At 60.1% G+C, this 12,813-nt stretch overlaps 1 protein-coding gene across 2 annotated transcripts in view; it reads right to left on the bottom strand.

The window, feature by feature from the left end:
- Nucleotides 1-160: 160 nt before the first annotated feature.
- The window catches only part of FBN3 (fibrillin 3), a 72,600-nt gene continuing 59,947 nt past the window's right edge, over nucleotides 161-12,813 (bottom strand). For both annotated transcript variants that reach the window (XM_086862641.1, XM_086862640.1), the window contains 15 exons: nucleotides 11,746-11,811; nucleotides 11,408-11,533; nucleotides 10,971-11,090; nucleotides 10,549-10,671; nucleotides 9,533-9,664; nucleotides 8,426-8,551; nucleotides 7,823-8,029; nucleotides 6,701-6,826; nucleotides 5,991-6,113; nucleotides 5,364-5,480; nucleotides 4,884-5,012; nucleotides 4,359-4,478; nucleotides 3,272-3,503; nucleotides 2,816-2,984; nucleotides 161-2,346 (listed from right to left, as the gene is read on the bottom strand). In XM_086862641.1, the coding sequence (XP_086718767.1) occupies nucleotides 1,972-2,346; nucleotides 2,816-2,984; nucleotides 3,272-3,503; nucleotides 4,359-4,478; nucleotides 4,884-5,012; nucleotides 5,364-5,480; nucleotides 5,991-6,113; nucleotides 6,701-6,826; nucleotides 7,823-8,029; nucleotides 8,426-8,551; nucleotides 9,533-9,664; nucleotides 10,549-10,671; nucleotides 10,971-11,090; nucleotides 11,408-11,533; nucleotides 11,746-11,811 (2,291 nt within the window). In that variant the 3' untranslated portion in view covers nucleotides 161-1,971. The remainder of the gene's footprint in view (nucleotides 2,347-2,815; nucleotides 2,985-3,271; nucleotides 3,504-4,358; nucleotides 4,479-4,883; nucleotides 5,013-5,363; nucleotides 5,481-5,990; nucleotides 6,114-6,700; nucleotides 6,827-7,822; nucleotides 8,030-8,425; nucleotides 8,552-9,532; nucleotides 9,665-10,548; nucleotides 10,672-10,970; nucleotides 11,091-11,407; nucleotides 11,534-11,745; nucleotides 11,812-12,813) is intronic.

Here is a 12,813-nt window from a genome sequence, read left to right as displayed (position 1 = left end):
CCAGCTCTCCTGGAGCCCGCCCAGGCCCTGGAGGGCTCTGAGCTCTCCCTGCAGCTTCTCCAGGCCGGACAATCCCAATTCTGTCTCCATGGAAGCTCCAGGCTGGAGCTGGGTGGGTCCTGCCCCCCCCGTCTGTCCCCACACAAAGACACAGCCCCACTTAACCCAAAATAATTTTATTGTTGCCGTTGCTTCTGATACAAAAAAGGAATTCCACAAAGAGCCACCTCTCTGTGCGGGACAAGGGGCACAGGTTTGGGGTTTCAACACTTCCCCCCAAATAAACCAACCAGCAAGAAATGGCAATATAAAAAAAAAAAAATAATAATAAAAAAAAAACCAAAACACCACACCAGAGAGGAGGAGAGGAAACCTTGAGCTTTGAGACTTTGGCTCAACACACACACACAGACCCAGCTCTGCTAATTTATTATTATTATTATTAATACTTTTTGGATTTTGGTTTTTTTTTTTTTTTAAAAAAAAGCACCTGTTGGAAAAAAAACAAACCAAAAATAATAATAAAAAAAAACCAAAAAAAAAAAACAATCCCAAACATCAGGCCACCCATCCTGTCACAAGCTCTGGGACTCTTGTAAAATCCAGAGTCTGGAGCTGCTTTGAAGAGTTTTCAAGTTTGCCTGGAGCCCCGATACAGTAAACACACACATCCCCCACCCCTGGGCGGCAGCGAACCAGGAGAAATTCCCACCCCGCCAGAAAAATGTAAAGCTACAGGAAAATGCACTCCTGACAACACCGAGCGAGCATTCCCTTGGTGGTTTTCCATAAATACGGGAGGGTGGATGGATACAGTGCAGAACGCAGGAACCAGCAGCAGCTCCCGGGAGCCGCGGGCACCTCGGGATGAGGCAGTTCCGTGGGAATGAGCACCTTTAACCCCGGGAATCGAGCACCTTTAATCCCGGGAATCGAGCACCTTTAATCCCGGGAATCGAGCACCTTTAATCCTGGGAATTGGCACCTCTGATCCCGGGAACTGAGCACCTCTGATCCTGGGAACTGAGCACCTCTGATCCCGGGAACTGAGCATTTTTAATCCTGGGAATTGACACCTCTGATCCTGGGAATTGAGCACCTTTAATCCGGGGAATTGAGCAGCTCTGATCCCGGGAATCGAGCAGCTCTGATCCCGGGAATCGAGCACCTTCAATCCCGGGAATCGAGCACCTTCAATCCCGGGAACTGGGATCAGTTGGGATGGCTCCTGCAGCACCATCCCGAGGATTAGCGGGAGCTGTTGGGAGATGCACGGACACCAACGGAGCCACAGCTCCCCCCAGGGCTGCCCCCAGCCCCCCTCACTTTTCCTGGGATGTGGCCTTGGAGAACAGGCGGCTCCCCAGCTCCGAGTGTCCTGGATAAGGGGGACGGGGGGAGCAGAGGGAAGGGAGAACCTCTGGAGCTTGGAACCTTTGGCTCTCGGGAGCTTTGTGCTTGTGGGCTTGGCTCAGGCACCCCCTGGAGCAGAGCAGCCCCAGAGGGTGCTGATCCCAAGGGACATTCCCGTGGCTGATCCCAAGGGACATTTCCCATGGCTGATCCCAAGGGACATTTCCCGTGGCTGATCCCAAGGGACATTTCCCATGGCTGATCCCAAGGGACATTTCCCGTGGCTGATCCCAAGGGACATTTCCCATGGCTGATTCCAGAGGGACATTTCCCATGGCTGATCCCAAGGGACATTTCCCATGGCTGATCCCAAGGGACATTTCCCGTGGCTGATCCCAAGGGACATTTCCCGTGGCTGATCCCAAGGGACATTTCCCATGGCTGATCCCAAGGGACATTTCCCATGGCTGATCCCAAGGGACATTTCCCGTGGCTGATCCCAAGGGACATTTGCCGTGGCTGTCCCGGCGGTGGCAGGAGCGGATCCCGTTGTTCCCGGGGTGGGTGGCGAGGGGCAGGGCTGCGCTGTCGGGTGGGACTGGGGGGTCTCTCGTGGCTTTAGTAGAGCTGGAGCTGCAGCTTCATCCTCAGTGCCTGGCCCAGCTCCCCTGCCAAGTAGTCGAGGTGGTTGTCGGCCTCGAGTTTGTGCAGTTCCCTCCGGCGGGGCAGCGCCACGCTCACGATCTCCAGCAGGTACGTGCCGGGCGGGATTTTCTTGCGGCCCAGGTGCAGGAAGCTGAGCCCCTCCCTGTGGTGGATGCGGAACAGCCCCTCCTCGTTGCCCTGAGCGATGGTGTAGCGCACGCGGTTCTCCAGCGGCTCCACGGCCGGCAGCAGCTCCAGGATGTGCTCCTTGCGCGCCAGCTCCGACAGGTTCAGCGTCATGGACAGCGGCGCCTCCACGTCCATGCTGGCCAAGTTCACGGCGTGCTCCTGCCGAGGGACATCCCGGGAATTCAGGGATTGCAGGGAAAGCTCAGGGATGGGGCAGCTGGGTTTGATTTGCCCCATCCCTGGGGGGGATCAATAGCTTCAGGACCATTCTCCTTCCAGGCCCTAAAACGACCTCTCCTGAAATTCCCGGGAGAGTTTTGGACAGAGCTCCCTCTGAGGAACAGCACCATGGAATGGCTTGGGTGGAAAGGGACCTTAAAGCTCATCCTGTCCCAGCCCCTTGGGACACCTCCCACTATCCCAGGTGGCTCCAAGCCCTGTCCAGCCGGGCCTTGGACATTTCCAGGGATGGGAAACGTGGGCTTTATTCCTTGGCTTCCCAAGAAGGGTTTGGAGGTGCCAAACCTGGGCAGATATGGATGAGGCACTGGCTGTGCCTGGGCTGAGGGAATGGGATCCACTGTTCCTGAAGGGATCCAGCTCCTGCAGGACGCCCTGGATCTCTCACCTGGTGTCTCTCTGTGCCGTTGACGCTGCGCCGCTGCCGGCCCCTCTTGGGGTACCCGTTGATCTTGCACTCGTAGCAGGTCTCGGGGGACAGCAGGTTGTCCTCATCCTCCTCCTGGGGCGCAGGCAGGTAGGGACCCTTCCCAAATCCCAGGCCAGAAATGCAGTGGCTGGTGGCAGAGGAGCAGAGAGAGCCAGCTCAGATCCAGGAATCCAAGGGAACGTCACCACGCCCGGGTTCTCCGTGCGGGAAACACCCGCAGGGTCACGCGTGGGGCTGGGAACCGGCACAGGACGCGCCTGACACCGCAGCAAGGTGGTCTCATTAATTAACCCATTAATTAATCCCCATCCCGCACTGGGTGTATCCACAGAGCATCTGCTGGCAGCCCTGGGAGCAGCAGGGTGTGGGGATGGGCGAGGAGAAGCCGGGAAGGCCCCGGTGGCCGCTCCTTACCCCTGTCCCGCTCGGAAGTAGCCCCCGGGACAGCCACACAGGTACCCCCCGTCCGTGTTGGAGCAGCCGTAGCTGCAGGGGCTGCCCCCGGCCGAGCACTCGTCCACGTCCTGGCAGCCCCCGAAGGCCTGGTCGAAGTCGAAGCCCGAGGGACAAACGCACTTGAAGCTGCCCAGGGTGTTGTAGCAGGAGGCAGAGCCACAGGCAGAGGGGCTGGAGCACTCGTTCTCGTCTGCTCGGAGTCATGGAATGACGGGATCACGGAGCCATGGGGTGACAGAGCCATGGGATGCACCCCAGGGGTACAGGATACACCCCATAGAATACACCCCATGGATACAGGATACACCCCATGGATACAGGATACACCCCACAGATACAGGATACACCCCAGGGGTACAGGATACACCCCAGGGGTACAGGATACACCCCATAGGATACACCCCATAGGATACAGGATACACCCCATGGATACAGGATACACCCCAGGGGTACAGGATACACCCCATAGAATACACCCCATGGATACAGGATACACCCCACAGATACAGGATACACCCCATGGATACAGGATACACCCCAGGGGTACAGGATACACCCCATAGGATACACCCCATAGGATACAGGATACACCCCAGGGGTACAGGATACACCCCATAGGATACACCCCATAGGATACAGGATACACCCCATGGATACAGGATACACCCCACGGATACAGGATACACCCCAGGGGTACAGGATACACCCCATAGAATACACCCCATGGATACAGGATACACCCCACAGATACAGGATACACCCCATAGGATACAGAATACACCCCACAGATACAGGATACACCCCAGGGGTACAGGATACACCCCAAGGATACAGGATACACCCCAGGGGTACAGGATACACCCCATAGGATACACCCCATGGGTACAGGACACACCCCATAGGATACACCCCATGGGTACAGGATACACCCCCTAGGATACACCCCGGGGTACCGGACACACCCCACAGGTACAGCATGCACCCTACAGGCAGGGACAGCTCCCCCAGGCAGGGACAGCTCCCCCAGGCACGTCCCCCCACTCACCCACGCACTGGTTCCACTGGTAGTGCTGCACGTAGCCCTGGGGGCAGCCGCAGCGGTAGCCCCCCAGCACGTTCTGGCAGCCGTGCTGGCACCGGTGGTTCCCGTCACACTCGTCCACATCTGCAGCCAAGGGACACGGGGAGCTCAGAGCCTGTCCCCTGTCCCTGCAGGGGCTCAGGGCCCCCTGGCACCCCCCAGGCTGCTCCTGTGGGCGGGGGGCTCCTGTGCCCACTCTGGCTCTTCCTGCAAAGCTGGAACTGAGTGACCCCCCCATTCCCAATATCTGCTGGGATGGGCCCTGACTCCAACCCCTGCTCTGCTGCTGAGATCTCTCCTGCTGGAATATGGGACCGTTCCCTTCCCTGAGGATCATCCAGTCCAATCCCAGACACCCCAACAATCCCACCCTGTCCCTGAGAGCGTCGGCCAAGCACTCCTGGAGCTTCCCATCCGGACTGAGGCTCTTCAGAGCCCGGGAATGCCCCGGGAATTCCTCCCCATGGAAGCACCAGAGCCCAGACCCACCTTCACAGTTGACCCCGGAGCTGTCCAGGGAAAATCCCTTCTGGCACTCGCAGTTGTAGCTGCCCGGGGTGTTCAGGCACTGCCCCTTGGCTCCGCACAGGGAGGGCTGAGCTGTGCACTCGTTGTTGTCTGCAAAACACCAGCAGGGCTTTGTGGCCACCTGGGCATGAATCCCTGCCCACCTGGAAATGCATCCCTGCCCGCCTGGGAATGCATCCCTGCCCACCTGGGCATGCATCCCTGCCCACCTGGGAATGCATCCTGCCCACCTGGGCATGCATCCTGACTGCCTGGCAGTCCATCCCTGGCCCTGGGCCCACCCCAGATGCTGTGGCTGAGCCCAGGCTGAGCAGCAGAGGGACAGTGCAGACAGTGCCAGGGTGGCTGGAGCAGGGCAGGGTTCCAGAGCCAGGGTCTGGAAGGTTCTCCTGAGCCGGGGCTGCTCCGTGGGACGGCGCAGGGCAGGAATTCTGCACTCACCAATGCAGGACGAGTGGTGCTGCGTGAAGCCAGGGGGACACTTGCAGTTGAAGCCCCCGATGACGTTGACACAGAGGAACTGGCAGTTGTGCTGCTTGGTGGAACACTCGTCCAGGTCTGCGGGGACAAGGACAAGGGCTCGGTCTGTCCCACCGAGGCTGTGACACCTCCGTGTCCCCGTGGATGCGCACAACCAGCCCCAGGAACAACCCCTCGAGTTCCCACAGGAGGAGAACAAACCCCTCCCCACCTCAGGCTAGCACAGACACATCTGGAAGATGTTTCCCTGCCTCTCCTGCAGCTCACAAAGCTCCTCAGGCCAGGCTCCTCACACGTGGTGCTCAGCTCTGGGGGAGGTGACACCAGCTCTGGCTGGTGACAATGCCAGGCACGGCCCACGTGCAGGGACAAACAACTCCAGGCTCCCTGGAGCTCCAGCATTTGCTGTGCAGTCTCCAGGAAGGGGCCAGGAGAATTTTTAACCTGAGGAGACACATCTGGCGTGGGGGAGGGTGAAACCCTCGAGCACCAGCCCAGCGTGGCACCTCTCCCCACATCCTCCTGCTGCCATCTGTCCACGTCTGGCTGCCCTGTCCCCTGTCCCCGCTCCTGCTCCTGGCTCCTCACCTTTGCAGATCTTGCCGTCCTCCTGCAGGACGTAGCCCCGGGGGCAGGAGCACTGGTAGCTGCCCTCAGTGTTCTTGCAGATGAAGTTGCAGGGCTTGGGGGACTGGTTACACTCGTCCAGATCTGCACTCCAGGGACAAAACACATCAGGTTGTGCTGCTGGGCAGGGTCCCCTCCACCCCTTGGACGGCCCAGCCCGCTCAGGGGCTCCTGAGCACAAGGAGATCCCGGGTTTTGTGGCTCAGGGGTGAGTGTCCCCTTGGATCCTGGCATTCCTGGGTGAACACCCCATTTTCACCCTCCAGGATGCAGGAGAGCAGAGCCAAGGGCTTTGGGGAGCAGCTCAGTTTGAGCCAGCACCACAAATCTGGGCCAGACGCTGCAGAGGCAGAGAGCTGTGATTCCAGAGGTGCCTTTTATGGCAACATCTGGATTGCCAGCACGGCGCTCGGGCTGGGTGGAACCAGCTGTGCTGCCCGAGGGGGGCTGGCAGCTCCCAGATTTCATCTCAGGATCCCGGTGCTCGCCACCTGCCACACCTGGGCTCAGGGAACACAAGGAACTCATCCTTCAGGAGCTCAACGAGGACTTGGAGGTGCAGAGGACCACGAAAGGAGGCGGGGGAGGCAGAGCCCCGCGGCTCCCCGGGGGCAGGGAGGGTTCAAAGCCGGGGAGGGGAGGCCGGGAGGGCAGGGAGGGGAGCGGCTCACCCTGGCAGGCGGTGCCCGTGATGTCCGGGGTGTAGCCCAGCCGGCAGTGGCAGCGGAAGGAGCCGATGCTGTTGATGCACTGCCCGTTCCTGCACAGGTTGGGCAGCACCTTGCACTCGTCGATGTCTGCCAAGGGAGGGAGGAGCTGTCAGTGCTCATCACCCCCAAAAAAATCTTATCTGGCAGCTAACTCAAACAGGACAAACGTCTCGGAGCTGTCTGGGCACCGTGGGCTGGCAGCTGGCAATAAACATCCCCCTGTTAAAGCTGAAGGATAAACTGGATTTCTCAGTAAACTGAATTCACAATAAACTGGATTTCTCAGTAAACTGAATTCACAATAAACTGGATTTCTCAGTAAACTGGAATTCACAATAAACTGGAATTCACAATAAACTGGATTTCTCAGTAAACTGGAATTCACAATAAACTGGATTTCTCAGTAAACTGGAATTCACAATAAACTGGAATTCTCAATAAACTGGATTTCTCAGTAAACTGGATTTCTCAATAAAATGGATTTCTCAATAAACTGGAATTCACAATAAACTGGAATTCTCAATAAACTGGATTTCTGGCTGAACTTTCACAAAGCAGAAATCTTCTGCACATTCCCTGGAAATGTGTGGGGCTTCTCCCCAGAGCAGGGATGGAGGCTGAGTGAGGGACTCTGTTAAATTTAAATAAGCATATAATAATAATTTATTAAAATTAAATTATCATCATTTCCATGTTAAGCTACATTCGGCTGCTGACCCATCCTATTCCTTTTGCCAGCTTTAACACCTCGATATCTGCAGAGTTTATCCTCTGCTGTAATCTTCCAGCAGTTCTCATTTTACACTGTGTGATAAATAATTCTGATTAAGACCTTTCATCTGTTCTCTCCTTTGTTAATAAATAACTCATTTTATAACAGACCTGGATCTGCCATCCTTAGACCTTGAATGCCAGAGGGACTCCTTAAAATTAACCCAAAAATCCAAGGCTAAGGCAGGGCTGGGCTGAAACTCTTCCCATGAAACCAGAGCGAGTGAATTCTGCCAGCTGCCAGGGAACACTGGAGCAGCTCCTGGTGAGCTGCAGGAGGATTCTCCCCGTGCCCAGCCCTGCCCTGCTCACCTCTGCCGTCCGTGGAGTAGCCAGGGCCGTGGGGACACATCTTCTTGTAGTGGGCAGTGCCGGGCAGGGGGCAGAGCTCGCACTGGGGGCCCCAGCTGCGCCCGCTGTTGCAGCAGCACTCGGACTTGGTGACCAGGTTGCGGTTGGTGGAGGACATCTGGCACATGGTCTGCAGCACCTCCGTGAAGCAGAAGCCCTGGCGGGTGTCTGGGCACGGAGAGGGGACACAAATCCAGGGGCTGGGGCGGTGCCAGCACCAGGGGGAACGGAGCAGTGCGGGGGTTTGGGGTGCTCCAAAAACTTTCCTGCTCAGGAGCAAAGGATTCCAGAATGGTTTGGGTTGGAGGGACCTTAAATCCCATCTTCCACTGTCCCAGGCTGCTCCAAGCCCTGGTCTTGGGCACTGCCAGGGATGCAGGGGCAGCCACAGCTGCTCTGGGCACCTGTGCCAGGGCCTCACCCCCTCCCAGGGAAGAATTCCTCCCCAATATCCCATCTGGCAGCAGGAAGCCATTCTCTGTGCCCTGTCCCTCCATCCCCTGTCCCTGTCCCACCCTCCCAGCCCCCCTGAAGAGCTCCCTGTGCAGCCCAGGGGGGCATTACCGATGCACTCGGTGCCCGAGGGGCTGACTTCGAAGCCCTCGTTGCAGTCGCAGCGATAACTCCCGGCCGTGTTCACGCAGCGCCCGTTGGGGCAGATCCCGGGCTTGGTGCGGCACTCGTTCTCATCTGCCAGGGGGACACCACACACGGCCCTGCTGAGGCCAGGGACAAACCCTCCCGGCTTCCCACTCCCCCTGGAGCACCCTCACCGACCCCCGAGGATCCCTTCCGTGCCTCTGGGCAGCTGGGAGGAACCTCTGCCTGCCCTGGGGAAAACACCCACCCCTCCCAGGCTTCTCCCACAGCAGGGGGGGCAGAATTCCCTGGCTTTCCCATGCTCCAGCTGCTGCTGGGATTGGATTGGACTGGATTGGACTGGATTGGATTGGATTGGATTGGACTGGATTGGACTGGATTGGATTGGATTGGATTGGACTGGATTGGACTGGATTGGATTGGATTGGATTGGGTTGGATTGGGTTGGATTGGGTTGGATTGGGTTGGATTGGGTTGGGTTGGATTGGACTGGATTGGACTGGATTGGACTGGATTGGATTGGATTGGATTGGATTGGATTGGATTGGATTGGACTGGATTGGATTGGACTGGATTGGATTGGGTTGGGTTGAATTGGATTGGATTGGATTGGATTGGATTGGATTGGATTGGACTGGATTGGGTTGGATTGGATTGGATTGGATTGGATTGGATTGGGTTGGATTGGACTGGATTGGATTGGATTGGACTGGATTGGAGCCATCTCTGTCCTGTGCATCTCTGGGTTGTTCATTCCCACCCATTCCAAAAGCAGCTCAGGAAGGCTCAGAAGGACACGTGGTGGCACAGGGCTGTGTCACCCCGGGGGGACAGGGACGCACAGAGGTTTGTGTGTCCTGTTGGGACACTGGGGAGGCTGTGACATGTGGGAAAGCCCAGGGAGGATCCCGAGGATGTAAAATACAGGATGTAAAATACAGGATGTGAAATACAGGATGTGAAATACAGGATGCAGAAGAAAGGAGGATGCAGAGCACAGCCCCGTGGATGGATGATCCCTCGGAGAGGACGCTCCCCGTGGCCCGGGGTGCCCCCAGCCTGCCCCGGTACCTGTGCACCCCTCTCCATCGGGCCGGCGCTGCATCCCCGGCGGGCAGATGCACATGAAGGTGCCGATCAGGTTCTTGCAGAGCATCCCCCGGGACTCGCAGTCGTGCAGCCCCTCCGCGCACTCGTCCAGATCTGCACCGAGACCGTCAGAGCCCTGCCAGCCCCAGCTCTGCCCTCCCTGCGCTGCTCTGCCCATCCCCGCAGCCCGGCTGGCACACAGCCTGAAAACACCACGGAACGAGCCTGGGACTGCTCCAGTGCCACCCCTGCCACGGCAGGGACACCACTGCAGGGACACCCCCATGACAGGGACACCTCCATGACAGGGACACCTCCATGGCAGGGACACCTCCACTGCAGGGACACCTCCCACGGCAGGGACACCTCCACTGCAGGGACACCTCCATGGCAGGGACACCTCCATGGCAGGGTCACCTCCACTGCAGGGACACCTCCATGGCAGGGACACCTCCCATGGCAGGGACACCTCCCATGGCAGGGACACCTCCACTGCAGGGACACCTCCACGGCAGGGACACCTCCCATGGCAGGGACACCTCCCATGGCAGGGACACCTCCATGGCAGGGACACCTCCATGGCAGGGACACCTCCATGGCAGGGACACCTCCACTGCAGGGACACCTCCATGACAGGGACACCCCCATGACAGGGACACCTCCATGGCAGGGACACCTCCACTGCAGGGACACCTCCACGGCAGGGCCATCTCCCATAACAGGGACACCTCTATGGCAGGTACACTTCCCACCGTCCCAGGCTGCTCCAAACCCCTCCCAGCCAAATCTCAGACAATTCCAGGGATCCAGGGGCAGCCGCAGCTGCTCTGGGAAACCTCGGCACCCTCCCAGGGAAGAATTCCTCCCTGGCAGGGACACCGAGGTGGGTGACGCTGAGGAAAGGCAGCGCAGGATTCCCATCCCCGCACACAGCTGGCCGAGCACGGGGGCTGGGCTGGGCTTGGGCCGTGCCCTGCTGGCTGCAGAAGGGGTTTTACCTCTGCACATCCTCCTGTCCTCCCGCAGCGCGTACCCAGAGGGGCAGGTGCACTCGTAGGAGCCGAAGGTGTTGATGCAGCGGAAGGCGCAGAGCAGCGGGTTCAGGGAGCACTCGTTGATGTCTGCAGGGAGGGCAGGACAGAGCTCACCTGGGTGCCCTCAGCAGGGACCTCCCCAGGGCACAGCCACCCTTCCTGGGCATCCTTCCCTCCACAGCTTTGATGGGAACGGGCTGCTGCTCCCTGGGGAGCTCCCGTGTTCATCCAGGGCTCCAGGCCTGCTCCTGCGCTCCAGAGGGGCTGACGGAGCCCAGCGAGGGGAGCAGCTTTTCCACACCATCCCTGGGGGGCTGGCCCGGGCGGGGCGGGGGTCCCACAGAGCCCAGCGGGGTGGGGATGAAGGGTCTGTGGCCCAGGGTTACCTTCACAGGTCATCATGGGCCCCGGCTCAAAGCCCTCGTCGCAGGCGCACTCGAAGCCTCCCACCACGTTGGTGCAGGTGCCGTTCCCACAGGGATTGCCAATGGAGCACTCGTCCGTGTCTGGGAACACGGCAGCGTGAGCAGGAGCAGGAGCAGGAGCAGGAGGAGGAGGAGGAGGAGGAGGAAGATGGGGCTGGGCTGGGCTCTTGCAGGCAGAGCCCCCAAAGTGTCCCAGCAGAACCGGGATGGAAGGGAAGGGGCAGGGCAGCAGCGTGTCCAGCACCTCTGGAGGGAGGGGGACAGAGCAGGGGGGAGCAGGGCACCCCCACAGACCCCACAGCCCCACAGACCCCACAGACCCCACAGACCCCACAGACCCCCACAGACCCCACAGACCCCGCAGCCCCCCAGACCCCCAGAGGCCCCCCGAGCCTCACCCACGCAGTTGACCCCGGTGTAGTCCAGGTTGTAGCCGAAGGGGCACTCGCAGCGGAAGGAGCCGTCGGTGTTGATGCAGGCGCCGTTGATGCAGACCCCCAGGTTCTCCGAGCACTCGTTCACATCTGGGAATGGAAAGTGAAGCTTCACACGGCCACAAACAGCCCTGTCCCCCGGGGACTGGCAGGGGATGCTCGGCTGATCCCGGCTGAGGGGTGAAGCCCTGGTGAGCAGCTGTGCTTTGGGGGTGCCCAGTCCCGTGTGCCCCCAGGATCCCACCCTGCTCAAAGCCAGGCACCCAGCCCCAGCCCGAAGCCATCCCCGCGCTCAGGCTCACCTTCCCGGGTGTCACCCGGGCCCGGGATGGCCCCGTGGCCATAGGGACACAGCTCCTGGAAAGCAACTGGAAAGAGAGCAGGAAAGTGGGATGTGCTGAAGGGATTCTGCTCCCAGCAGCTGAAGTGGGCTTTGGAGACTTCTGGAAGTCCCCTGGGGACACACCCACCACTGTCCCAAGAGGACACAGCCATCCCTCTCCTAGGGACACCCTACCCGTCCTAGGGACACCCCACCCCTCCTGGGGACACCCACCCCTCTCCCGGGACACCCCATCCCTCTCCCGGGACACCCACCCCTCTCCCGGGACACCCACCCCTCTCCTGGGGACACCCCACCCCTCTCCTGGGGACACCCCACCCCTCCTGGGGACACCCACCCCTCTCCTGGGGACACACCCACCCCTCTCCTGGGGACACCCCACCCCTCTCCTGGGGACACCCATCCCTCTCCGGGCACACCCCATCCCTCCTGGGGACACCCCACCCCTCTCCTGGGGACACCCCACCCCTCTCCTGGGGACACCCCATCCCTCCTGGGGACACCCCACCTCTCCTGGGGACACCCATCCCTCTCCGGGCACACCGCACCCCTCTCCTGGGGACACCCCACCCGTCCTGGGGACACCCACCCCTCTCCCGGGACACCCCACCCCTCCTGGGGACACCCCATCCCTCCTGGGGACACTCACCCCTCTCCTGGGGACACCCCACCCCTCTCCTGGGGACACCCACCCCTCTCCTGGGGACACCCACCCCTCTCCTGGGGACACCCCATCCCTCCTGGGGACACCCACCCCTCTCCCGGGACACCCCACCCCTCTCCTGGGGACACCCCACCCGTCCTGGGGACACCCCACCCCTCCTGGGGACACCCACCCCTCTCCTGGGGACACCCCACCCCTCTCCTGGGGACACCCCATCCCTCCTGGGGACACCCCACCTCTCCTGGGGACACCCATCCCTCTCCGGGCACACCGCACCCCTCTCCTGGGGACACCCCACCCGTCCTGGGGACACCCACCCCTCTCCCGGGACACCCCACCCCTCCTGGGGACACCCCATCCCTC

This window comes from Cyanistes caeruleus, chromosome 25 (genome assembly GCF_971803275.1).
Source record: "Cyanistes caeruleus chromosome 25, bCyaCae1.hap1.1, whole genome shotgun sequence".
NCBI lineage: Eukaryota > Metazoa > Chordata > Aves > Passeriformes > Paridae > Cyanistes > Cyanistes caeruleus.
This window is presented reverse-complemented; position numbering and strand designations above follow the sequence as displayed.